This window comes from Xyrauchen texanus, chromosome 31, assembly GCF_025860055.1.
Source record: "Xyrauchen texanus isolate HMW12.3.18 chromosome 31, RBS_HiC_50CHRs, whole genome shotgun sequence".
Lineage (NCBI taxonomy): Eukaryota > Metazoa > Chordata > Actinopteri > Cypriniformes > Catostomidae > Xyrauchen > Xyrauchen texanus.
In genome coordinates, this window is record NC_068306.1 from 471,834 (window position 1) to 496,903 (window position 25,070).

At 37.7% G+C, this 25,070-nt stretch overlaps 2 protein-coding genes across 10 annotated transcripts in view; both read right to left on the reverse strand.

Moving 5' to 3' along the window:
• Nucleotides 1-25,070, reverse strand: part of LOC127625014 (zinc finger protein 501-like) — a 169,253-nt gene that overhangs the window by 27,833 nt on the left and 116,350 nt on the right. The window lies entirely within an intron of this gene.
• LOC127624992 (zinc finger protein 501-like) overlaps nt 1-25,070 on the reverse strand; it is a 231,025-nt gene that overhangs the window by 9,791 nt on the left and 196,164 nt on the right. For 4 of the 9 annotated variants that reach the window (XM_052100007.1, XM_052100006.1, XM_052100005.1 and 1 more), the window contains exons 2-3: nt 10,546-10,763; nt 9,220-9,376 (exon numbers count right to left, since the gene is read on the reverse strand). In XM_052100007.1, the coding sequence (XP_051955967.1) occupies nt 9,220-9,376 (157 nt within the window). In that variant the 5' untranslated portion in view covers nt 10,546-10,763. Of the gene's footprint in view, nt 1-9,219; nt 9,377-10,545; nt 10,764-11,773; nt 11,832-25,070 lie in introns of those variants that run through there. The other 5 variants (XM_052100011.1, XM_052100010.1, XM_052100009.1 and 2 more) reach the window with 3 other exon arrangements.

Sequence of the window (25,070 nt, forward strand, 5' to 3'; positions counted from 1 at the left end):
TATGACACTTAAAAAATTAGGGTTCGGAGACTGCTTTACTCACTGGATTAAAACACTATATAATACTCCACTAGCATCTGTTATAACGAATGGCATAATATCATCACCATTCCAACTTCAGCGAGGTACTCGCCAAGGATGCCCCTTATCACCATTACTATTCGCCTTGTTTACAGTTGACAGAATGATACAATTCTGGGAGTTCTATCAAACAACACTGATCATAAAATTTAATTATACGCAGACGACATACTTCTATTTGTACAAAATCCTAAAACATCTCTTACAGAAATAATGAAACTCATCAATGAGTATTCTATTATATCAGACTACTCCATAAACTGGACTAAATCAACAATTTTGCCACTGAACATGAAACCACATGACCGAAGCATACAAAACATACCGTTCAAAATTAATAATATTACATACTTAGGAATAAACATATCACAGAACCTCTCTGACTTGTTTAGCCTCAATTTCAATCCACTGCTGAAAACAACAGAAGATGATTTAACTCGATGGATGAATCTACCGCTTTCCATTATAGGTCGTATTGCAACAGATAAAATGTGTATTTTACCAAAACTCCTATATCTATTCACCATGACTCCGGTACAACCAACTAAGAAATGGTTTACATCATTAAATCAAATAATCAGCAAATTCTACTGGAAAAAAAAGAATCCAAAAATTAGTTTACAAACACTTCAAAAAAATAAATCTCAAGGTGGCCTAGCAGCACCAAATTTCCATTACTATTACTTAGCATCCCATTTACAATACTTTTGCAACTGGATCAAAGGTGACAACCCCCAAAACCCATGGCTAGAGTTAGAACAAACAGAATGCAAAGAAATAACTATATCTGATCTCCCATCCCTCACAAAAAAAATCAAACAAAACAATCTCTTTAAGAACGTAACAATTAAAACAATTCTCACCGCTTGGTGGCAAATTAATACATTGACAAAACATGAGCTGACACCACATACCAACTCACCTATATGGCATAATCCTGATTTTACTATCAACAAAATTCCGTTAAACAACATTAATTGGAAAAAGAAAGGTATAATGCTACGTTCACACCGGACGCGAATAGCGCGTCAGGCGCGAGTGATTTCAATGTTAAGTCAATGCAAAGACGCGTTACACGCGTAAAAAATTCCTGCGGCGCTGAATGAGGCATAGAGCGTGGCGCGGTAGACGCTAATCGCCTCGTTCAGCGAATGGCGCTAATTGAGCGTCTGGCGTCGCGAATGGTGCATTTGTGCATTCGCGTTGACGCAATCGCGTCTGCCGCACGAAGTTGAAAAATCTGAACTTTGGCGTCAATTGCGCGCGTTAACCAAACAGGAGCCTAGCTGCCTGCTGTCACTCAGGAGGTAAAGTGACGTAAACTCCCGCTCGAATCTTTCATTCCAAAATCACTGACAGCTAACTTATGGAGGAAAAATTAATTCTTGCTGTAAGCAGTCACCCAGAATTGTACGATTCCACTTCATATTTTTAAAGAGACAGGAACAAAAAGGACCTCGCTTGGAAGAGGGTCAGTGAGGAGATTGGGCAACCTGGTAAGTTGTAAATACAAATTAATCTTTAATATTTGTCCACTTCTTTACGATAGAAATGCTACAGTCACTGTAATTTCTTGAACAAGAACATGTGGACATCAAAACATGCAAACTCAGAGCGAGGGGTTACAGTTTTATTGAAATTGTGATGAACAACAATTCGCAAGGGTGATCCTCGCTCCGATGCGGGACAACAGGTCATCAAACTGGGCGCGGGACAAGCGGAAGTACCGCTGAAAGCGGCCGTCATCCAGGCGCAGCTCCTGGAGCAAATGATGAAATTCGCCGAACTGGGAACGCCTCCGGAGGGTCTGGTGGACCCAAGTACGGCGACCCATACGCCGCTGTTCTGCTCTCCAGAGCAAATACAGAGCGGTGACTCTCTCCACGAATGCTCGATCAACATCAGCCATCTTGTAAAAAGATGGCCGTCAACGGATTTTGCCTCCGACGCGCGTCACGCGCGTAAATTTCGCTTCAAACTTTTGTTTTTTACGCGCGTCAATTTCGCTCTTGACGCGCAAATGGATTCAAAGTGGTCAAGCGTATAACTAGACGCGGTAGGTGCTATTCGCGTCCGGTGTGAACGCAGCATAACACATCTACATTAGACGTAGACCGATTAATCGGCCGGCCGATTAATCGGCCGATTTTTAGCATTTTTTACATAATCGGCATCGGCCAATTTCCAAGTATATCAAGCCGATTATTAGGCAGGCGCATCTGTGGGCAGCCTAGTGTTGTTGTGGAACACGTGTTCGACGCACGCTGCCCCTAGAGTCATTCTCCAGCAGAGTGAGCAGACCTCATCCAGTGCCTATAAGGAAGGAGCTAAGTTCCTTGGAGAAAACAGTGAGGATTAAATTTTTATAACTTATTTATATTTAATTAAAAACTTTTGATATGTTACTGCCAACTTCGAGAAAAAACGCGACATGACATTCGGCTACTTTGGATATTGATAGCGTAGTTGAAGTTGCATTATCACAGCAGAAGGGTTGCTATCATGTCACAATATGTAAGCAAGAATTTTGCAATTACAGACAGTGAATCTGAGACTTTTATTTGTTCTGTTTGTGTGTCTTATATTTGAGAGGGTTGTCACTCAATGCAGAGAAATAAGTAATAAAAAAATATACCAACACGCTATAGGCTATTGAAGGACTGGCTTTGGTAAGCTCGGACGTTACCGGTTCTGCTGTCGGTACTGGAGAAATTAAGAAAATACATGTATTGTTGCTATAAAGAGAAAGTTATTTTATCTCTCCAGCCATTTCTATGTATAATAATTCTATGAAACCATTTGTCTGTGATGCAATTTAGCTATTAGCAGTCATAGAGAGAGAGAGAGATCTCGCGCACAGCGAGCACAACAAGAGCCCTGCATAATGAGTGACAGAACGAAACATTCAAACGTAGCCTGGTTTAGATCTGTGATATTAGCCTGATTTTATTTTATATTTCGCCTTCCAAAGATTATAAAAAGAATATTTATACATAAGCCGCATTCTGTCTAGCACAACTTCCTTCCCTTCACAGCGGTGCACAGACATTTCTCCCTAAAACTCAAACTTAACGTCAGAATCAGCACGATCGGTGATTGTTGTAAAATGCAGTCTAGCTACTGTTGCTAAATTGCGGGACGCGTTTAATAATAAAAAGAGCGCGAGAGATACCGTTCCCAAGGCGACGCGCGCTCCGAAACACACCGCAAAGAGACAAGCAAACTATAGGCTACTTTGGGTTTCATGTGCGCGTCTAAACGATCAACTATACACAAAAATATGTCTAAACGACCGGCTTGGAGATTCACTTAAACACAGTTTATGTCTTAAATGGACGTAGTTATGGAAATAGTTGGGAGAAAATATGCTGCATCAGGAGCCTATTAGATCTGAACTCGGTCTTAAAGGGGAAGCAGTCTAATAATAAACATGCTGACGATTGAGCCATTACTGCGAATCAAACAACAAAAGGCAAAGAGAAAATCACTTTCAGCTCTTGAATGAATAACTTATGCATTAATAAGCATTAATCTATCTATGATAAACTATGCAGTGTTATTTTACAATTGATTACTAGATTATTAGATTTCTTTTTAGACCACACCTGAACAGTAATGTTAGTAGACCTTCCTGAAATTAAATCACTGTGCCTATATAACGTTTATCTTAAAAAGAACCGTTAAGAATACAGTTGAAGTACCGGATCGATAAGCAGTATCGGTAAGAGTAGTAATACCATTAAAACCTTAACGATACCCATCCCTAGTTATGCCTGTGCTTCTCTTGGATGCTCTGAATATTGGATTACATGTCTGGATTGCCCCTTAATTAAAGCTGCATTTGGATCTCAACCTTCGTGTCTCGGAGCAGTTCGTAACACCTGCTTTGTTTATTTAATATATTTGTTATACATTATTTATATAATATGTATTTACATTATACATTTTTAATTTAAGTGTCAAGTGTTCAATAAATGTATTTGTTGAGAAATTGTGTCTATCTTAAGTAATTATTTGTGTTACATTTTATCTTACAAATAAAAGGTTCAAATAAGAGGTTAAAAACAAGCACATATCGGCCAAATATCGGCCAAAATAAATCGGCTGCATTAATCGGCCATCGGCCGACCCGGATTTCAAAAGATCGGCATCGGCCTGAAAAAAACAATATCGGTCGACCTCTAATCTACATCACCTGTTTACTGGCAACACCTTCGCTACATTCACAGAATTAAATCAGAAATTTAATTTAGGAAAAGAACAGTATTACTATTACTTACAAATTAGGAATTCTATTAAAACTACAATTGGAGACAAGGATATTGCACAACCTCCCTCAATTCTAAAACATATCACCACAATTAGTAACTCATTAAAAACACTTAGTAAATTATACACTCTAATATCATCTATAGACACTAAAACAATAGTAGTACCAGTTAAACAATGGGAAAAAGATCTCAATATCAACACAAATAAGGAATTGTGGAAAACAATTTGCAGAAACACTTTTAAGTACAAACATAAACATCCAGTTAATTCAGTATAAAATTATACACAGAACTCACATAACACAGCATAAGATGTTTAAAATGGGATTAGTAACTTCAGACAGATGTACTAACTGCAGTTTAAATACACCGGACACCTACCTTCATGCACTCTGGCTATGTCCACCGGTTCATCAGTTCTGGATAGATATCAGAATTCTTTAAAATCACAATTAATGCACTCCCATTATTATGTCTTTTAGGTGACACATCTCAAATGAACCCCTCCTTTGAACACTCAAAACCTCTGCTCTTATCTCTAGCTATCGCTAAAAAAACAATACTACTCAATTGGAAAAATAAATACCAAAAATCAATTACACAATGGCTACATCTACTAAGGGATCATATTATTAAAGAGAAACAAACGTTAGCAATTAAAAACCAACTATACAAATTTAATAATATTTTCAGTCCATTGCTCTCATCCTTAAATATTGATTAAAACTAGCTAGGGAGTTGATGCCTCAATTAAAATCTACAGTCATTGGTATATAGAATGAATTAATAATAAGGATATTCAGTATGCATAAATACAAACTATCCCTATAATAAATAAGTTAAGTAATTAATCTAAATAAGAGTGTTATTAAATACATCATTCATGTGTGTATATATGTGTGTGTATATATTATGATAAGTTATACTCTTCATTTTTTCATGTAAAAACCGCATATTAATATTATTATTATTATTTATTTATTTATTTTTTGGAGTTGGTGGTAGTAGGGATGGTGGTATTGATATTATAAAACCATTTATATTCCTAGTAAATATAAAGGACCTGGGCCAGGCAGCTGTTCTAGGTGCTGTTGGTGGGTGCGACTGGCACATCTTGTCGACATGGTCATTAGTAACACCAGTAACATGCCCATGCCCCCAATCCCTTCCGTCATGCAAAATAAATATGGTGGACGGATATCTGGGCTGGATGTGGTGTATATGGCTAGGGAGCTAACCAGTGCACACCAGGGTCTAAGCCACAGATTACCAAAAAAGGAACAAAGAACAAAAGAAACAAAAAAACAAACAAACAAAGGGGCAACCAAACTTGACTTATGTCCTGTCAGGTCACAACCAGACTAGGTGAGCTTGGTCTGGAGGTGCCTGTTATGGTGCCCCATCTTACTCTGCAGAGGAAGACTCAGCGAAACAGAGGCGTAACTGTTGGGGTTGGGTGTTGCTGACGGTGGGGGGGTCTATGTCGGGGAGGTCTGTTGGTTGTGCTCACCGGCAATGGTAGAATGGCTCCCAGGCCTAGAGAGTAGTGTATATTCACAATAATTTTATTTACTGATCTATATGTATTATTATAATTACTATTATTATTATTATTATAAATACAGTGCTACCACTACTCCTATTATTATCATGAATGCTGTTTGTTGCCACTGCTACCGCTACTATTTTTATCTTTGTTATAATTATTATTATTAGTATGAATACTGCCTCTACTTCTACTACAATTCTATTACAATTACTATGATTATCTCAATATTGCTTCTATCTAAATCTCTAAGATATCCCATTGCTTAAACTTACCAATGTACCTGCATACATCACTAGATCGATATATTTATATTTAGCTCTTTTTTTTTTTACGTGTTTTTTGTTTTTGTTTGTTTTTGTTTTTTTACTTTGTGTGTGCTCCATGTACGTCTTTCTTTCGTTTGTATGTGTATATAATTCACTGATTTTTTATCTTGTATAAACTACAATGTTTTGTTAACTTGCAATAAAAAAGAAAAAAAAAAGAAAAAAAAAAAGAAAGATATCAGTCAGGAGAAGGGTACAAAAGAATTTCCAAAGCATTAGATATACCATGGAACACAGTGAAGACAGTCATCATCAAGTGGAGAAAATATGGCACAACAGAGACATTACCAAGAACTGGACGTCCCTCCAAAATTGATGAAATGACGAGAAGAAAACTGGTCAGGGATCCAAACATCCAAGCCTGGCGGAAGTTTGCAAAAACAAACATCAAGTCTCCCAAAAGCACGTGGGAAAATGCGTTATGGTCTGATGAAACCAAGGTTTAACTTTTTGGCCATAATTCCAAAAGGTATGTTTGGCACAAAAACAACACTGCACATCACCCAAAGAACACCATACCAACAGTGAAGCATGGTGGTGGCAGCATCATGCTTTGGGGCTGTTTTTCTTAAGTCAGGGTGGAGGGAATTATGAACTGTTTCAAATACCAGACAATTTTGGCACAAAACCTTCAGGCATCCGTTAGAAAGATGAAGAGGAAGTTCACCCTTCAGCATGACAACGACCCAAAGCACACATCCAAATCCACAAAAGCATGGCTTCACCAGAAGAAGATTAACGTTTTGGAATGGCCCAGCCAGAGCCCAGACCTGAATCCAATTGAACATCTGTGGGGTGATCTGAAGAGGGCTGTGCACAGGAGATGTCCTCGCAATCTGACAGATTTGGAGCGCTTTTGCAAATAACGGTGGGCAAATATTGCCACGTCAAGATGTGCCATGCTAATAGACTCCTACCCAAAAAGACTGAGTGCTGTAATAAAATCAAAAGGTGCTTCAACAAAGTATTAGTTTAAGGGTGTGCACACTTATGCAACCAGGTTATTGTGAGTTTATTTTTCCCCCTCAAAGATTTCAGTTTGTTTTTCAATTGAATTGTTCACGTTATAGGTCACATTAAACGAGGAAAAAGTTCTGACATGATTTATCTTTGTCTCATTCTTTTACATCACAAAAACCTGGCATTTTAACAGGGGTGTGTAGACTTTTATATCCACTGTATATGATTAATATTACATGTTTAATATAAGAGAGTTATTTTACGAAGATAATTGTGTTAAACATACATATTTTCTAAATACCTTGTGTGAATGTTATCTATGCATTAGAGGGGGTACGCAAAAGGATGTTGAATGTTTGGAGGGGTACACTACTGTATAAAGTTTGGGAACCATTGCTCTACTTCTCTGCTCTGTCACTTACTGACAGATGAAGCAGCATATACCACCACCTACTCTATAGTGTTCAATGAATATTTAGGGATCTAATCTAAGCCGTGTAGCACTGAAATTAGAGGGAGAGGGAATGCATTATAGTTTAAGGGCGTTTCACACCTCGCTCATTTGATTCGGAATCTGATGCGTTTTCTTCCTTGGTTCGGTTAGGCATATTTTAACATGGCAATCCAACTCAGATCTGCACCAAAACCGAACCAAGAAGAAAATGCAACATTGTGACAATTTTAGCTCCTGTTTCGGAACAAACCAAATGAGCTAAGGGTCTGAAAATGCCCTCAAAACATGACATTGTCTGATTTACCTCAGTGCTCGTGGGGAAATTAACATTAACAGTGACAGTAAAACTTACTTTCACGTGTTGCACGAAGAAATGGATCTGCTTTTTGGAAGTGTGTGTACACAATCACCCTATAATGATAAAAATCCACCCAGTCTTTTTTTATCTAACCCCCATTAATCATAAACACTGTTTCAAAAAATGCTATCTGCAGATTCTGTACGTGACATCACACTGTACAGGCCCCGCCCACGACTATTGACGGACACTGCCATTTTGTCATAGACCAGCCCTGAACGAGTACTACACAGTCGCCATTGTTTTGTCGCCGGAGCAGATTTAGACAAGAATATCTCCTAAGCAATTGAGGTGTTTTGTTGTTGGATGTAAGAATGAACATAGCAGTCCTCATTTACTCCCGACGTACTCTGAGCCACTGAAGATGCAGTGGATTTGTTTTGTTTTTGAAGAGAATGCGCCCTCCAATCTACCTAAATGCATTTATGTTTGCGTGAATCATTTTACACCAGGCTGCTTTGTAACAGTATTTGTGTGTGTGTTGCTCATCCATCGTTGCAAAACTGCTGAAAAAACTCCTACATTTTTTATCATTTATTTTCTGTGGGAGAGAAAATTTTCAACAAATAAATAAATTGATCAAATAATCATTCGGAAACTTCCTTATGATGTCTAGTTATTCGAAGCAAAGATGTCAAAACTCCGCCCTATTCTGGATACACACCAGCTCATTTGCATTTAAAGACACACACACAAATGCTCATTTTATTCCCACCCAAACATTGGCATTTCAGCATGGTATAATGAATTATCTGTCGAGTATTTTGTGCTGAAACTTCACAAACACATTCTGGGGACACCAAAGATTTAAATTACATCTTGTGAAAAAGGGCACAATAGGTGCCCTTTAAGTATTTACATTATATTTGACAGTTTAGGCACATATCCATATTATCAACAGCACTCTCAGAGCACACACAAATAAAGAACACACACAGAAGCTGCCTTTCAGTCAGTCAAAAAACACGTGGGCACCAAAATAAAAATCTTTTACAATAAAGATCTTTAAAGGTGCACTCAGCGATTCCTGAGAAACACTGTTGATATTCGAACTCAACTGCCAAAGCAAACACACCCCTCCCTTCAGTGCTCCTCTGGAAGCTCAAAGTAAATAGAGACTGAAAATTACGTTCTACATAACCTCTCCATTTGTGTTTAATATTCTGACATGACCGTTGATTCTCATGAAAATGACAATAGAGAAGAGAAAAAAAACATACCCGAAGGAATAAAATCATCATCATCTTCGTCACCCTGTTGTTCCTCTGTTCTGTTTTCTTCTTTTATCTCCTGCTTCACTTCAATCTTCACTGGTATCTGCAGCATCTGCTGTTCTCCAGCATGAATCACATCCACCTGCTCTCTCATGATGAACATCTGAACACAAAACTATCATCATTATAATGGACTGACACTCAAACTCTAAAACATTATTATATGATTATACACAAGAACAGATCTGTTAAACAAATTAACTTCTGAGATGGTATAAATATAATGTGTGTTTTTGGTTTCATTATCATGACAACAAAACTAAAATATACCAAATATATAAAAATATAATGTGTGTTTATGTAAATATGTGTGTGTATATATATATATATATATATATATATATATATATATAGTACCGATATATCTGTATCACGAATACGCTTATCGATATACGCAGATATTAAACTATTTTCAGAACATATAATGCCGAAAACAATGCTTTAGAATTGGTGTCTTAATGTAGTTTGTACAACAGAGCTGAGCTGATGGTGGCTCTGCAGACGGTGTGGAGTCAAGCGGTGCCTTTTTGGTAAGTTGCTAACTAGTTCATGAAATACATACTGGAAAGTTCATAAACATTGACCCCATCATTTCATATAACGTTAACCCTGTCCCTGACAACCATGTCACTCATGTTTATCACATCTGTTTGCTGTTAGCCAGCGATAGTTTGTCAGTAATGTAGCAGATTGAAAGGTAAACATCAGAGCATATTTTTGCAGTTCTGCAGACAGTGGTGCGGTGGTGGATTGTGTCTGTTGAGTGTTGATTTAATGCCATGTTGTCAACTACAGCCGTGGCCAAAAGTATTGGCAGTGAGATCAATTTTGTATTTCAAAAAGTTTTCTGCTTGTTGTGGTGTTGATTTACATTATTTCTAGATTATTGTGCAGAAAGCTCAGATGCCTTTTAAGTAATTGCAAAAAGCTTCATTGGACAAAAAATGAACTTCATCACAAAAAACCCAATTTCACTGTTTTTTGGCCCTGGCACAAAATGACCAGCTAACATAATTTCACTAATCATAGCAGCAGCACCTGGGAAAGTGTGAACGAGTACTAGTCAGGTGAAAACGCTCTATCATTCTGATTGGATTATAAGAGCAGACTGATTGCTATAGAAGGAGGGAAGAAGTGCTTCCAATCATTGTGTTCTTGTTAGCAATGATTACCTATAAAAAAAGATGTGCCACCATTGTCGCTTTGTATCAAAATGGACTCACATGCAAGAAAATTGCTGCAAAGAATATTGCACCTGAAAGAACCATTTACCGGATCATCAAGAACTTCAAAGAGAGAGGTTCAACTTCAGTGAAGAAGGCTTCAGGATGTCCCAGAATGTCCAGCAGTTTTTAGTTTGTTTTAGCGGCAAGAAAACCGATTCGCTGTCAACAGCAATGGAATGGCATCCGTAAATGTCATTTATAAACATCACTGGCAACCAGTAGTGAGAATGCCCACTAGCGAACTAACCGCCAGCCACTGGTGACCTGCAGCGACAAAGTCAAAGTGTGACCGCAGCTTTAGCCATGGACTACCGTGAATAGCAAAACTATTTCAACATAATAACATTAGCTATCAGGTTAGCAGAGGCCTACAGCTGTGCACTGGGTGTACACCGTTGTTACAACACAAAACTCCTCATTTGAACTCTCGATAGCAGATAAATCCACAAATAATCAAGCATACTTACAGGTTGTTATCCTGAAGTGCCAGATTGTCCCAAAAAAGTGGGAACTGCACCATCTTTCAGGGGTAACAGACTTAAAATCCAGCTTTGGTTGTACTGCTGAGGAATAGTGCTAAATAATTTATAATAAATCAAATTAATTTTAACCACTGATTCTTCCATTGGTCTGCCTTTACAGAAGAAATGGCTGGATTATAAACAGCCCATTTCTTGTATTTCTTGAGCAGTGTTGTCTGTAGGAGAGAATAACTCCCTTTTGTAACTTTACTGACCTTTTACATGCACAAAGAGCAATATTACACACTAAAGGAAAGATAAACGCCCCAAAACATAATACAGCCTCTTAAAATAATGTTCAAATGTTAGACACAATTTTACAGGTAATAATCTTTAACACAAGTATGTTTAAATGACAGTTTCGGGTTATTGTTACAGTGAGATTGCTCCTCACTGTTAGGAAAGAATGATGCTGTTATTAAAACACATTAAAGAGCAAAAACCTCTGACATTTCCAGCGGACTTTATTTAATAATAGGATCAAACGGGCAGATTAAATTCATATCAAAATGAAAATGTATATCTGCCAACACGAGAATCTTAATTTAAAGTGCTTGAGTTTAGACACAGACAGACAGAAAGTGTAAATAATCTACTGGTTCTCAACTGTTTTGTTGTTTTTCTCACCGTAACAAAACAAACTACATCAGACGATAATGAGCTTCTTTTAAAGTCATTAAAACACCAAAGAGATAAAAACAACATGCACAGAAAAATCTAAATCTGTCAATGTAAAACACACAAAACACGTACCGATTTTAGCGCTCAAACGGTGTTGTGGATCTCAGGTCTTCTTCTTCTTCTTGTGTTTTCTGCAACTTCTGGTGAATTTCCGCCTCCTGCTGGACTGGAGTGTTGATGCGTCGAAATAGTTGAAAAGCGGACTGAGAGAGGAGTTGAATGAACATCGTCTTCTTCTTTTTTTAGGTTTAATGGCGGGTTGCGAACCAATTTAATAGCGCCCCCTTCTGTGATGGAGTGTGAAGATAATTAAATCTACATTTCTCCCTATATTTTAATCCACTGCTCCTAATAAATCTCATTATTTCATGCATTTGTTTACCTGCATTTGGACCATCATTTAAGATATTGCTTATTATGAATTCTCGACTTCATAGGGTGTGTAAACCTTCCTTAAGTCTCCTCATTTCTCTTTCATAAGCAGGACATACATCAACACATGCTCTATCAGGGGCGTCGCACCCGTGGGGGATGAGAGGGTTCAACACCCACACTTTTTCTGCAGTTTTGCCGCAGATTTGCACAGCCGCTCCTCCGTGTCTCTGGCCGCTCTGTGTCTGCGCTCGCTGCGGCTGCCTCCTCTCCCCCTCCCTCTCAAACATGACACCGGCTTTGAGTGTGACCGGCTGATGATTGGCTGTTCTACCTTAAGTCCCGCCTCTCTTGGTGTGTTAGATTTATTGGTTAGCTCGTGCTGAGGAGGCGGGAACTTATGGTTATTTGCATCTCCCTTTTCCAGGTACTTTGAATGAGTGTTTATGCTTTCGAGGTTTTTATATAAGCTTGATATGTGTTTGGGAAGATGTTCTGTTTATGTTTTGTTGACATGTCGAGTGTTTTCGGTGTTATATTTAGTTTTTTAGACTAATGCTAATTGGGATATTGTTCAGCAGCTAGCTAAATTCGGTTATGTATGTGGCATGCAATGTATAAAGTAACTGTGATGAAGGCGGGGAATTGACGAGGAGGAGGGACAAATTGCCATTGTTAAGCAGTGTATAAGCAGTGGGTTTATTGCCAGTGTAATTGATTTTGAAATTTTGAGCATTGTTTGTTGATTAGCTGAATACTTTTGTGGACCTGTTGTGTTTGATTGTACCTGTTGAGGAGAAAAAAAGTGAGAAATGATAACATTGTTTGCATACATTTTGAAGAACTATGAAAGAAAAGTGTATATTATTTTATGTTTAAAAAGAGTAAATTGTTACATTATTTATACCACCAGAGAAAAAGCTTTGTGTGGGCATTTTTTTTTTAAATCTCCCCTTTTCAGGGCGCAAGTAAGCAAAATGTAGCCGTCTCAGTCACAGTCCTGTCAGACCCATGTCACTATCAAGCTTACCAGTCTTTTTGTCACGCAGAATCATTAAGATGCAGAAAAGAAAGAGGCAGGAGAAGATTGACCTTTTTCAAGAGAAATCTTGTAAGTGAAAGTTAAAAAATGTTGACATTAAACAACAGTAGCCTATTACCATTAGATATTGTTTGCATTTATTTCATGATATTACTTTTCAATATTCACTGAGGTTTGCTAGTGCCACAGCTGTAACTGTTTGACCATATTCCTTTACCACTGCACCCTTGTTTAGGAGAGGAAGTTGCTGGAGGCATCAGTTTCAGAGAGAGGAAAATTCACAGGTGAAATAAATGTTACCGTTTGTGAAAGAGGTCTATGAAGGAAGAGAGGCCATGTGTGTGTTTTAGGCATGTGCCGGTATCACATTTTCATGCTGCGGTTAATTTATTGAGCTTTTATCACGGTATACGGTATTATCACAATATTTTAATTCCACAAGAGAAACGAATGGATTGGGGGGATGTAAAAAACAACAACTTGCATCACTTAAATGGGAAGCTTTTTATATCTTGTATGTTATACTTTTGTACCCTTCTGTCATTGTATTCATCATTTTTATTGTTAATAAACAAACCACATCCATCTCCCGCACTTTTGAAAAGCTTGCTACGCCCCTGTGCTCTATAATGTCTCCTCTATTGCACAAACCTCACATACACATGTATTATGTTTCCCTATGATGTGTAATATAAGATTTCAGTGTCTTGTTCTCAGATGTGTGAATATAACTTGTTCCAATCTACTTATGTTATGAATGATTTAACTTTCTTAATGTTCCTTTGTACCATATCATAATGTCTTCCTGTTTGACATGAATGACAATAAGTCTGTCATTTCCTATTACATGCCTCCAATACCAAATGTTTCTCTTCTGATCTGCTGAGTGAAATATGTATATATAATGATTCTTTAGCCATTTTGTCTGCTTCTTCATTGCCTTGAATTCCCACCTGTGCTGGTACTCACATGAAATGAACTATTATTCCAATCTGTTTTAGACTGTATAATCATGATTTTATTAAAATGTCACTTTTTATTTGATTTATATGATTATAAACTAATAAGAACCGCCATTGAGTCAGAACATATTACAACTTAATCAGCTCTTACTTCATAAATCCATCCTAGTGCCATTAAGATCGCTGTCATCTCTGCAGTGTATAGATGTACCATCTGTTATTCTTCCAAACGTCCTTACTTCAAACTCTGGGACATAAAAATCTGCCCCTGTCCTTCCGGTTTCTTGGTTCTTTGAGCCGTCTGTGTATACTTTTACATACATTCTTTAACATATGTTTTTGTATTAACTCCATCCTTTTTTCCCATTGATTCTTTCATGTAGCTTTAAATCAGTTTCAGGTTGTGTGAATAACCAAGGGGGTGTCGGAGGTATTGCAACTATTGGAGCAAATGACTTTGTATCTAGACCGTTATCATTAGCCTTTATCTGGTGTATTTATTGTTTCCTAACTTTCAGCAAGTACTCCCCTCACTGGACGATCATTGTTTTGTCCCTGAAGATGAGTCCAGTATGCCATAGCTAGTTTCTCTCTTCTTATATACACTGGCATGTATGATGTTTCCACCAGTAATGCTGCAATTGGTGTAGTTTCAACTGCTCCTAAAATGAGTCTTAATGCTTTAGCTTGCATGATATCTAGTTTCTTTAGCACAGTTGCAGATGCAGATTCATATACGATACAACCGTAGTCTAGTACTGATCGCATAAGTCCAACATATTTACCCTTTAATGACTGTTTGCACCCCAGTCTTGTACAGCAACCCCTCTCATTAAGTTTAAAGCGTTACTATCTATCTTTATAATATCATCTATATGATCTTTCCAAGTCAACTTTTCATCAAACCACATTCCCAGATATTTAAACTTAGATACTTTTTCTAACAATGTCCAAATATAATTTAAGTTGTTTGTTCTCTATATTTTCTTCTTTGTAAATATCTGATAGCATGTTTTGGATATTAAAATTTGAACCCCCATCCTAGAGACCATTTTTCAACTATCCCTATTGCTTCTTGAATTCTCTCCATATTAAAGGATATATTCCTCCCTCTTTTCCACATTATTCAATCATATGCAAATAAAGCCGTGTTATTTCATGATGACACTCCTTCAAATATGTCATTAATATGCTATTATATTTCCCCCAATCTGCTTTCTCAAATAAAGGAATAAAGGATTGAATAAAGGAAATTTGCTCTCTCACTGATGCTGTCAGTTTATTGTCCTTAATACCTTCACAATGCCATCACAACACCGTAAGAGCTAGAACAGATTAATTAACATTATTGGAATTTGTAAATAATAAATGAAACAAACAGTAGACTATATATCAACAAAATTACAAGATTAATACTAACATTTATCAAACAACTTTAAACAACATAAATTACTTAGAAATGAAACAAGCATATATAAAACAATTATAACAGACCAGATATGCTATGTAACATTATACAAGTGCAAAAATATACATGTTTACCTTGTACTCCCTTCCAACCAGGTGCTAAAAAATATACACAAAAAACATACTACAAAATAAAACAAACACCGAATAGATGCCTAAATTCACTTAAAGGTGACATTAATACTATAAATCAGATCCGTGAATCCGTCTGTCAGCAATCTATCTGTATGCACGCTCTCTGTGCGCGAGCGATCTGTTCATATTTCCGGCAAGCGGCGTTTCAAAATAAAGGTCTCTATAGGTTAAATAACTAAGAGTGCAAAGTAAACTTCCAAAATATAATAAACACAATATTAAACTAATATTAAGAAATATAGAATTATGATAACATCAGAACATAATAATAATGCCTAAAACTAATTTAAATAACTGAGGGTTATTTACAATGTGGGCCTCCACAATTGCAGCGCTTACTGTATGTCCAACTTGTTCTCCTCAACATGTACAGCATCTTTTCTTTCCTTTACATACATCTGCCACATGTTCTAATCTTTGGGAGTTGAAGCATCTCAATGCAGGCTTTATGTATGGACATACTGGATAGCTCATATATCTCATTTGGACATTTTCTGGTAGAAGTTTACGATTCACTACTATCAACACTGTTGTACTCGCTTCTCTTTTCCCATTTCTATTTAATGTCAATCTTTTCACATCTGTTACCTTAGTACCTCATCTGTTAATGATACTGGAACCCCAGTTATCACCCCTTTAATTCATTTCACCTGATACATTTCACTTCTATTCCCCTAATTCCTTCTTTTTGATAGCCACCTCTTGTTGTTTTTTGTTCAAACAAAGCACAAGCACCCGATTTTAATTAAGTATCTTGCTGATTTAATGTTTCCTATTACTTTGAGTACTTTTGTTAGCCGCATAGATTTACTAATTTCACCCATTGTTGCAAATGTTAATATTACTTTGTACTCCTCCATTCTCATAATTTTACTCCTTTTTCCTTGTTCTACGATTTCCTCTGAATCTGATCCTCTGTCTTTCCGTTTTTGTGATATCTGCCCTACCTGAGACCACTCTTTGCTATACCCGTCTTCAGCATCCTCTTCTCCATCTACATTACTTCCTTCATTTTCAGCATTCACATCACAGTCGTCGCAAGACCCACCGCGGCATCTTCCTTTTGCCATCTTTCCACGCTCCCCACGGAATCCACCTACAGCAATGTCCATATCTCTGGGTTGAACATCCCGAAGGAAACTAACTCTTAAAGGGGCAGGATAACATTTCCAATGCATTTACTTTTACAGTGAAATAGACTTATAGAAGTTATTTAATAATAAAAAAGATGATGATTCAACAAGTGATTCAATATACAATTTTATCCCCCTTTCTCCCCAGTTTGACATGCCCAATTCCCATTGTTCTTTAATTCCTCATGGTGGCACAATTACACGCCTCAATCCGGGTGATGAACCTCAGTTGCCTCCACTTCTGAGACAATCAGCCACCGGCGCCGGAACCAGTTTTGAAGTGGGAAGGCCGCAAACTGAGCTGATTGTGATGTCATCACAACAACATTCCACAGTCAATATGTCCAATTTATAATATAGTGGTTGCCCATTTATATTATAGAACCGATTACTGATGATGTCATAAAAGTGAAGCTACTTTGCTTCAGTACTGCTAATGATTTAATAGGAAATCACCTCATTTCAAAAAGACTAATATAATTAGAATTTCTTTTCATCATTGATGTAATTTATATAATACGGTGGTTTCGGATCCATTTATCACATTAGATAAAGCACAATCTAAGAATGGAAACCACCAATAAAAAAACAACAAGACAATACATTTATTGAGAGAAAAAGTCTTCATATCTGAAATAAATAATCAAAGGCACTGCAGTAGTATTCGTGGATTTATTTATTAAATTACTGATGAATTGAAAACAAAACGAGTTCATCAATGTAGTATATGTACATAGTATCAGTGGTGTACCCCATCATCTCATGTCACACCTAGGAGTGGACTTCCATAGTGTAGATACCAGGGCAAAAGTTATAGGGCACAATTTGACAACTTAGGCAAATACTTCTGAGAAAGCATGATGCTTTTTTGAGTAACAAATAAAGATAATTCTTCAGAAAAGGGTGTATAATTTCTTATTTCAATCACATTTGACAGTTCATTACATCTCAAGTATAAACAAATGAATCTCCATTGTGATTGAATCAGTCAATGTGAGCCACTTTGGACATTCTTAATAAAGGAGTTGCTATGTTTTTTTAAGCTTCTTAAGATGAGTCACCTCATCCTCTATGTAGGTGCATTAGTTTTGTAGGCTATGTTAATTTATTAGCCAAAATATTTGGAAAAAATGTTTCAGTAACAATGCACATACGCAATGTACGGATCATGCAATTTTTAATTATTGAAACATACCATTTTCAAATTGAAATAATTGTTTAAATTATAACATAAAATTATTACACGGCCAATTTATAAGGTTATAATAGAAAAATTGCTCTTGTAAAGGTTAAAAATCATTGGCCCTTAATGGAAAAGTTGATTTCTGACCCGGTTCTATCTGATCGATACAGGAATTGAGAAAAGTGACTTGGTCTTAGAAAATATCTCCAAGCGAACAGATGTAGGTACATTTGCACCAGCTTGATAATAACTCTGCACATCAATGTGTTCATGTCTCACTGAACAACATAACAAAATTACCCATTGGCCTCATGGTAGCTGGAGCTCCAGGTCACACCTACCGATGATGTGGACCAATGGCAGTAAGGTCGTCTTCAGCAGCCGATAAAATGTTTTAATAAAAGATACGAACCAACGCAATAAACACAAACACACCTTTTTGGCAAGATTTTGTTCTAAATTATGTCACACCCGTTCATTCTTTCATTTTGTAGTAAGTATATTGAAGCCTTAAGGGGGGAATTACCTCCCATTTTAATTTCAGGCCCTGATTGGTATGGTTTCTCCCCAGTATGAGCTCTCTCATGTCTTTTCAGGTTTACTGAATGAGTGAAACTCTATCCACAGTATGAGCAGTCATAATGTTTGTCTCCAGAGCATGTGAGCAAAAAGGAGAGGTGTGACACGCCGCTCAATAACCCGCTCCAGGCACGTGCGCTCCGCTCAGACACTCACGGCCCAAGCGGACGTTCAAATTAAAATGAGCAATTTATCATCTTAATTTTGTGTTCAGTTTTAAAGGATGTATTAAGTTATCCAGAAAATGGCAGTGAATGTATTTCTTTTTTTCAGTGTTATTGCTTTATTAATAATCCCTACAATTTTATATGTATGAATTATATGCAATCTAAAGGACTGTGGTCATGTAATAATTAATGTTTTAGTAGATCCCATGTGCCCCCTTTAATTTTCCTTGATATTTTTAACTTTATATGCATCACACGATCATGTGCATGATTTACATGTACAGCAATCATGGATTTAACTAATACAAATATTTGTCCTCCATAAAGTGAGATTTTTTCCAAACTAAAAATGAAAGCAAAAATCTCGCGCCGGCGCGTCCAGCTGGACATTTTCGTCATTACAGCAGAAACAACTTAAAATACTCCATTATTTTTAGGTATACAGATAAGTGGAAGACATCATTAGAGACTATAAAGGGTTTACTTTTATTTGTGTACACTCACAATAACAACACAATCTTGTGCTTTTGTAAAATAAAGAAAATAAAAGGGTGAGCTTTCAGCAGTCTCTGTTCTCGAGCATATTTCAGAAACACATCACAAAAATGAACTGAAACTCCGCGAATACTTATCACACAAACATGAAACATGTCTAAAGAAAGTTTAAAATGTCTACTTTTAAATAAAACAATTCAAATTTAAAACAAATAAAACAAATTTTCTCCTGCAGAAGGTATTGGCCTAAGTGAAGGAGTTCAAGTACCTCGGGGTCTTGTTCACAAGTGAGGGGACAATGGAGTGGGAGGTTGGCTGGAGAATCGGGTCGAGAACTAGGTCGCAAGTACAAGCGGCCGAAATGGGCTTCCTCGGAAGGGTGGCGGGCTTCTCCCTTAGAGATAGGGTGAGGAGCTGCTGCTCCTTTGAGTCAAAAGGAGTCAGTTGAGGTGGTTTGGGCATCTGGTAAGGATGCCCCCTGGCCGCCTCCCTAGGGAGGTGTTTCAGGCACGTCCAGCTGGGAGGAGGCCTCGGGGAAGACCCAGGATTAGGTGGAGAGATTACATATCCACAGTGGCCTGGGAACGCCTCGGGGTCCCCCAGTCAGAGCTGGTTAATGTGGCTCGGGATAGGGAAGTTTAGGACCCCCTGCTGGAACAGCTGCCCCCGCGACCCGACTTCGGATAAGCGGTTGAAGATGGATGGATGGATTTTCCTGCAATGCAATTGTTTCAAACAAAGCGATGTACAGTTTTTACTTTGCTATCTAATTATCTGTAATGTGATCCCACCCACCAGCAGAGCGCAACATTCATACGCTAATGTGTTGAGGCGATCAATGCAAATGGAACACGCCCCCGACAGTGAGGTTGTAAACACATTTCATTCATTTTTCTGCGCGTTTGCAACGATACACAGGCGAGAAAGCTCCAGGACAGTATGGAAGAGTTAACATTTTCCTCAGAAGAAGAGTGGGACTCCGATGAACATTTGTATTTTGAAGAGAGACTTGATCCAGCCGAGGATACAATTTCAGACGAGTAAGTCATTTAGTTTTCATTATTTTAAGTATTGACTTTTGAAATATGACTCCTAATAAGCAAGTTTTAGTTTCGGTAAAAACAGGTATTTAAATCGTATGCTGTATAATATAAATATGATATGTAATATGATATAAAAGTAATTTGTTTAGATTATATTTTATCTAGTGTTTATAATGCCTCATTATCATCAACAAAGCTTGTGCTTGCAAATATGTGTTAGGGTTAAATGAGTAAAATGCACTTTAAATATGCCCATATTAGAAAATCAGCATATTATAATGATTTCTGAAGGATCATTTGACACTGAAGACTGCAGTAATGATGCTGAAAATTCAGCTTTGCTCACAAATTGCATTTTACAATATATTTAAATAGAACATTTTTCTTTTAAATTGTAAAAAGAGTTCAGAATATCAATGTTGTTTCTGTATTTTGGATCACATAAATCCAGTCTTGGTGAGACTTCTTTTAACGGTAGTGTAGGTCTAAAATTATGTAAAGTCTTTATATAAAGAAAATATATATTCAGATTACTTCTTTTAACTTAAAACTTGATTTGGATCATTAAGTCTCCTCAAATTCATTCTCTATCCCTCATTGATAGGCCCAGGGGAGGGGTCTTTGTCTCTCATGTGTGAATTACAATGAATATTCATGACCATTCATGCCTCCTTGCATATTACCTTTCAACACTACAATTGTCTTACACAAGTTAAATTGCTATATTGTTTTGTATGAATGAGTGATCAGGATGGTTTTCACATCATTTTGTAGCAAAAACTCTAGGCTACAAGATCCAGTTCTCAAAAGTCTTGTGGACAAATATTTAGTATGTGTAATATGACCTTATTTCTGTGACTTAAAATTTTAGTTTTTTCAAAAACCATGCATAAACGTTATTTTCTCAAAAATACAAACCTGTACATACATGTTGCTCACATATTATTGTAGCCCAGTTTGTGCTGAATACAGTGTTATCAGACTTTAGCTATTAATATGTTTTTAAGCAACTGAAAAAAGCACAAATGTCAAGGCATGTCAAAACTTCTCCAGGGCCAAAACACCCTCAGACCCCAGAGGGTTAACCACCCACCATCATATTCACATAATTTTGTATGGAGAGCCATTTTCAAGGATTTATTCTGTGATTCAACCGCACCGCTCGATTGGGGGTGATACGGAATGTAGAATTTTTGCTTCACGTTCAAAATTTTCATGCATGATTTAAGTGCCTTTCCTGTGAGATAGGTTCCTTGGTCATTGTCGAGCGACTCACAAATTCCCCATTTTGGGAATATTTCTCAATAAAATTTCTGCTATTTTTTCCAGCAGTGGTGGCTCGCAGAAAAAAGCTTCTACCCATCGAGAAAACGACACACAATTACTAGTAGGCCTACATACTTAAACCCATCATCGGAGGGTAAAGATATGAAATCAAGTTGCAAGTGTGTGAAAGGCCCCTTGGATGAGGGCTGTGGCGAATTGGAATTTTGTGTCTCCCAAATTTAGGTTTTGTCTTTAAGCAATGTAGACATCTGGACAACCTGTCTGTAGGGACGCAAATTATTTTTAGAAGTCTGGTTTTGATGCGAGCTTCTGCCTTGAATAAAATAAACACATTATTCATACCTTTGGGATAAATTAGGATATGCAAATCAATTTATTGTACATTTGGCATTGCAAACAACCAAACAAAAGGCAAAGATATATTCCAAAACTTCGACTTTCCACTAAAAAGCAGTTATTGGTGCGAGCACGGTCTAGCAAATACACTGCACAGCACACTCACGGCATGGTCAAAAAGTTTGTTTGCACCCCGTAACGCATCATCACCTTCCTTAAATACTCATTAATAATAATAATAATAATAATAATAATAATAATAATTCGCCCTCTAGTGGCTTAAACAAAGATAACTAAATACAATGACTCCAACACTGTCTTTTACATCATTCGTCATTTCGGGCCAGAACCAAGTCTGTTGGAGAATTGTCTGTGTTTTGTTTACCCCTTGGTGAGCCAAACCATTATACAAATCAATTAATTTGGTTCGATATCCCATTGGTGGGATAACTTTATCATTTAAAATCCACAGTCCTTTGTCAGACATTGTGGCGGTCAATTTTTGACAACACTCCACATCCTCTGGATTGTACATCTTAGATAATGACTCTGAGCCTGTACAATCAGGGTGAACAGGAAAAATGGCAGCCCCTTTAATCTGTGATTTTGCTGCATCTCTAGCAGCTTTATCCACAAGGGAATTCCCCTTTCCTAAATGTGCTGGTTGCCTGTGACCTTGCAAATTGCAACACAATTTGGTTTGATTTCACCGCAGGTTTAGAGGATCTCTTTGATCACTGGTTGGTGACTGATTGGTGTACCAGCTGTGGTTAGATACCCACGACGTTCCACACAAGGACATAGCTGTGAATGACATGATAGCGATATGCTCTGTCTGTGAAAATATTGATTATCTTGGTTTCATTAGAGGCGATATCTAATGCTGATTTTAGGGCACAAAGCTCTGCCACCTGGGCACTACCTCCCCTCAGTGACCCGGATGAAAGAATTTTGCCCAGCTCCCCCTCTACGACTGCCCATCCTCATAGAAACTGCTTCCATCAACAAACAGTGATATTGAGTCTCTCAATGGCTCTGTGATAAAGGGAGGTATGTAACTTTCAATTCAAAGAACCAAACAATGGGTTTTGTGTTCAAGATGATTTTATTCACTGTTTTGTCTCACACATGTCTCGAGTGAAAGGTGCACATTTCATTGCGAGTCATGTTTGTCGGGCTTAGCCTTTTGTGCCTGTAAATGAGAAAAGGTGAATGTAAATTATATAAATAATGTGCTGTTTGTTAATGGTAAATCTTTGTCTTACCTTCTTCCTGGAACTTCCTAATAGGAGGGGCTCGCCAACAGGAAGTCTGATTTATACCTTCCCAAAGGAGGAGGAGTTCAAGTATTGAAAATGTTGAATTTTATTACATTGAATGCATGTTTTTTAAGATTCTCGTTGGTTTTCATGATGAAAATAGAGCTTGATAACGAGGATGCTAATATTCATGTTTGAATGTTGATGTTAAATATGATATTATAAATAAGTTCTGTAGATTGTATTTGAGACAGCCTTGCCATTGGTATGTTTGAATTTGAGGGGAGGAGCCTCAACTATAAAGAGTCTAATTGTTTGGACAAAAAGGGAGAAGAGAATGAAGGGTGACCGTTGGGCCAGTAGCCAACGTGTTTGATGTTTTTCATGTAAATATTATTTTGTTATGTTTTCTTTGGGGTTTTTTTTTTCCCTGTATTGGATTTTGGTTGATGGAACCCTGTTACACTGTTTGGAGCATGCCCTGACAAGAAAATTAAATCACCTTTGAGAGACTTCAGAGTTTTTTTTAACATTTTCTTGCTGCCTGCCTAGCCACAGCTAAGACTATCTTACCACATATGGTGTCAGAAGTGGGATTATGACGTCTCTATGGGAACTGGCAGTAGAAGAGGAAAACTGGTAGTAAGATGACTGCTAAAGGGGATGCTGGTCCTCAATGGACTACCAGAGCACATCCTATTTTGTTCTCAGAGGGAGAAGAGGATACAGAGGAAGCTCAGTTTGGTGATTTAGAGCTGGGGGCTGATGCACAGGAGGAAGCCATTGCAAGCATGTTTCACCAAGCAGGCAAGATCCAAGAAGAGACTGATCTGGTGGTAAGACCCAAGACTGGGACAACTAGTACTCCTCGAGATGGTAAAGGTAAAGACAATGTTGTTATGGGACAGGAATTTTTGACAGAAATGAGAGATTTCATGAGACAACAACAAAGAAATGAGAAAGTTCTGTTTGATGAACTGCAGGATTTGAAATCCACCATTTTTCAGAAACCTAGAAATGAATGGGAGTTTGAAGAGCAAGTCAGCCAAAATACTCACCACCCCTTACCTACACCAAGAACTTTTCATCCACCACCATTAAGAGGTATGATGCATTCACCTCAAACTCACCGTTGTTGATAGCATACAAGCTATAAGTCAATCACCGGCAGTACCTTATAGACGTTATCATGAACCACGAATTCCTGAATTCATTGAGGGGGAAGATGTGGAGAGTTTTTTCATTAGTTTTGAACGTATTGCAAGAACGTGGGGATGACTAACGGATGAATGGGCGGCTCGAGTTGTCACTCTGCTGACAGGCAAGGCCTTGGAAGCGTATGCTGGGATGGATGAACAACGCTCTGGTTTCTACGAGGACATCAAGGCTGCAGTACTAGCTAAGTACAATGTAACGGAGCGCTTCAGGAGTCTCACAGTGCCATCTGGTGAGAGTGTCAGAGAGACCTATAATCGAATTAAAGGGTTGTACAAGAGGTGGATGCAACCTGAAGTCAAGGCTAAGGATCAGATAGGAGAGACTATCATTCTTGAGCAGTATTTGAGGGTTCTTCGTCCAGATGTGAGGACTTGGGATAAAGAAAATCAACCTCAGACTGGAGAGGAAGCTGCGAGATTGGCAGAGAGGTATATGGCCGCACATCGAGAACCGCAACGGACTTACAAAGGTACTGTGGGTAAGGGTAAATCTGAGGAGCCCAGTGATCAGACTGTGGGAGTAGTGGGGAAAACTTCTACTTTTGCTAAGGGGCCTCTGATCTGTTTTTACTGCCAGCAGTCTAGGCATAAGGCATCTCATTGCCCATTAAGAAAACCCAAGGTAACGAACATGTGTTTTGTTCCTCGAGAGGAGTGTTCTAATGAACTGGTGAAATCCACTGACAAAAATA